The 2,939-nt window shown below is 35.2% G+C and overlaps 1 protein-coding gene across 1 annotated transcript; it reads left to right on the top strand.

The window, feature by feature from the left end:
* Nucleotides 1-511: 511 nt before the first annotated feature.
* Nucleotides 512-2,641, top strand: LOC121786681 (protein FAR1-RELATED SEQUENCE 5-like). Its single transcript, XM_042185315.1, has 2 exons — nucleotides 512-912; nucleotides 1,480-2,641. The coding sequence occupies exons 1-2, from the start codon at nucleotides 512-514 to the stop codon at nucleotides 2,639-2,641; spliced, it is 1,563 nt and encodes a 520-aa protein (XP_042041249.1).
* Nucleotides 2,642-2,939: the final 298 nt, after the last annotated feature.

Genomic DNA, 2,939 nt, shown 5'->3' with positions numbered 1-2,939 from the left:
GTGACGTATGTTGTTAATAACAGTGAAGTAAATGCATGGTTAGAGTGAAGTATTTTGTTAACAACAGTGAAGTAAGATCATGCTAATAGTGATGTGTTTTGTTAACAACAGTGATGTAAGATCATGCTAATAGTGATGTGTTTTGTAAACAACAGTGAAGTAAAATCATGCTAACAGTGATGTGCTTTTCTTACAGTGGTTTACGTACCAAAATGCTCCGATGAATTGAAACCAAAAATTGACCAAAGTTTCATTACCCTTGATCGTGCATTGGACTTCTACAACAATTATATTCAATATGTTGGGTTTGACACCCGTAAAAAGGGATCGAAAAAGGAAAAAAATGTCATTACTTAGATTTACGTGGTGTGCAGCCGAGAAGGTACAAAGCAAAAAAGAGTGAACAATCTGAGGTGAAACGCAAGCGTTCTTCTATTAAGTGCTATTGTAATGCCATAAGCGTCTTGGAAGTATTTTATGGGTGTTGGTTATTGAAGAACATAATCACGAGATGGTTGAGGAACGCCATAAGCGTTTTATGAAGTTGAACCGCAATTTGTATTTAGTCCATCAGAAATTCATCCTCGATTGTGCTAATGCAAACATTGGTCCAACTTTAAGTTTTAGCTTACTTAAAGAAGTGCTTGGTGGATTAGATTATGTAGGGTGTACTGTTTTAGAAGTGCGCAACTATAGACGTGACCTTAGAGCATACGTGGAAGGAGCTGATGCACAAATGTTATTAAACGAGATGCGAAGGAAGAAGGAGCTTTGTAGTGCATTTACATATGAGTATGAGGTCAACTTAAAGGATAGGATGACACGATTGTTTTGGTGTGATCCTACTGCCAAGAGAAACTATCATTTGTATGGTGATATTGTTTCGTTTGATACGACATACTCAACAAATAGGTATGCGCACACTAATTACTATTTCTCACTTCAGTGAAGTATATTGTGCATTACAGTGATGTAAATTGTGCAATACAGTGATGTAAATTATGCATTACAGTGATGTATATTTCTGCATGCTTATAGTGAATTGTTTTTCATTTTAAGGAAGTATATTGAGAAATTAGTGAACTACAATATGCTTACAGTGAAGTGTATTGAGCATGCCTTGACATGGAGTATATTGGGCATATAGTGAAGTAAATTGTTCATTACTGTGATGTAAATTGTTCATTACAGTGATGTATATTTCTGCATGCTTATAGTGAATTATTTTTCATTTTAGGGAAGTATATTGAGCAATTAGTGAACTACAATATGCTTACAGTGAAGTGTACTGAGCATGCCTTGACATGGAGTATATTAAGCATATAGTGAAGTATATTGTGCATTACAATGATGTAAATTGTGCATTACAATGATGTGCATTTCTGCATGCTTATAGTGAATTGTTTTTCATTTTATTGAAGTATATTGTTCATACAGTGAAGTATATTCTACATGCCTTATAGTGATTTTAATATGTAGGTACTGTATGATATTTGCTCCTTTTACGGGCAAGGATAATCATGGTAGCCATGTGACATTTGTTGCTCGCCTTTTGTCCAAGGAAAATGCCAACTCATTTTCATGGTTATTTAACCAATTTGTAAAGTGTATGGGTGTGGCTCCCAAACTCATTGTAACAGACCAAGACTTAGGAATGAAAGTTGTTGTTGAGGAGGTCCTTGTCAATACAAGACACCGGTGGTGTATGTGGCATGTTATGAACAAAGTTGCTGACAAATTGCCAAAGAACATGCTTGGTAGTGAACAACTAAAGAAGAAACTGAATGCATATGTATGGTTGGAGTTGATAGAACTTGATGCATTTGAGGAAACTTGGCATGCTATAATGGAAAGATATGGGCTGGCCAATAATGACTGGTTTTCACCAATGTTTACATCCAGAAGGTTTTGGGTTCCAGCCGTTTTCCGTGATTTTCCGATGAGTTCGTTGATAAAGACAACTTCTTTGTCTGAATCACATAATAGCTTCTTTAAAAGGTACTCAAAGTCTCGGGCTAACCTTATGCAATTTTATATGAACTATAACCATGATCTGAAGACTCAAAGAAGTAATAGCGCAAAGCTTGAATACTATGATCTATTGTGCAGTCATATATTTTGTGAGTTGAAATATAAGTTTGTTAAGTTGATACCCGAGAAGTTGTGTGGAGGGAGATGGTTGAAGTCACAGTTTGTAAAGCCAATATATGGAGGTTTTTGTGATGATCAAGAAATACACCTTGTTGTGGACAAGAAGAAGATTGCATTTAAAAACTTGTATGCATTATTCATTGAAACAGTACAAAGTATTGAAGGGAACATTGATCAAATCAATGCATTTGCTGCAATTATGGAAGAAGGTAAGAAGCAGCTTCTCGGAGAAGGTGTTGTTTTGTCTTCTACAGAGAAGAGAACATTGATTGAGAACTTCTATGGCTCACAAGTTCCGAACTTTATTGAAGTTCATCCTCCTGATGTTGTTAGTACAAAGGGAAGTGGAAGTATGAAGAAATCAAAGAAGGAGTCGACAATGAAGTTAGCAATGAAACCAGGTCGAAAGTGTGGAAACTGTCATGAGATTGGCCACCATGATTCTAGGAACTGCAAAAAGGTTAATGAAAAGGTAAATCAGAGGCAGTGAGGGTTGGAACAGAAATAGTTCACTTTGTAGCCTTTTTAGAGTACTAATGATTCATTTTATTACACTTATTGGTGAATTTTATCTCAATGAAAATTTAGTTTTTGTGTTAAGCTCGAGTGCCAATAAGTTCCCTTTTATATGTATTCGTTTTACTGCTTACAATTCCAATATTATAAGTGATATGCTTTATAGTGATGTAAATTTTGATTATAGTGTACTATTTTTCCATATCACTGATGTATATTGAGAGTACAGTGACGTAGATTGTGCATAAAATACATCACTATAGTCATGTTTT

Source organism: Salvia splendens, chromosome 22 (assembly GCF_004379255.2).
Source record: "Salvia splendens isolate huo1 chromosome 22, SspV2, whole genome shotgun sequence".
Lineage (NCBI taxonomy): Eukaryota > Viridiplantae > Streptophyta > Magnoliopsida > Lamiales > Lamiaceae > Salvia > Salvia splendens.
The sequence above is the reverse complement of the archived record's forward strand: the minus strand, read 5'-3'. Positions and strand labels throughout refer to the sequence as shown.

Coding starts and splice junctions, on each gene's coding strand:
- LOC121786681 (XM_042185315.1), top strand. CDS start 512: ATGGTTGAGGAACGCCATAAGCGTTTTATGAAGTTGAACCGCAATTTG. Junction 913..1,479: donor ACGACATACTCAACAAATAG/GTATGCGCACAC, acceptor TTTAATATGTAG/GTACTGTATGATATTTGCTC.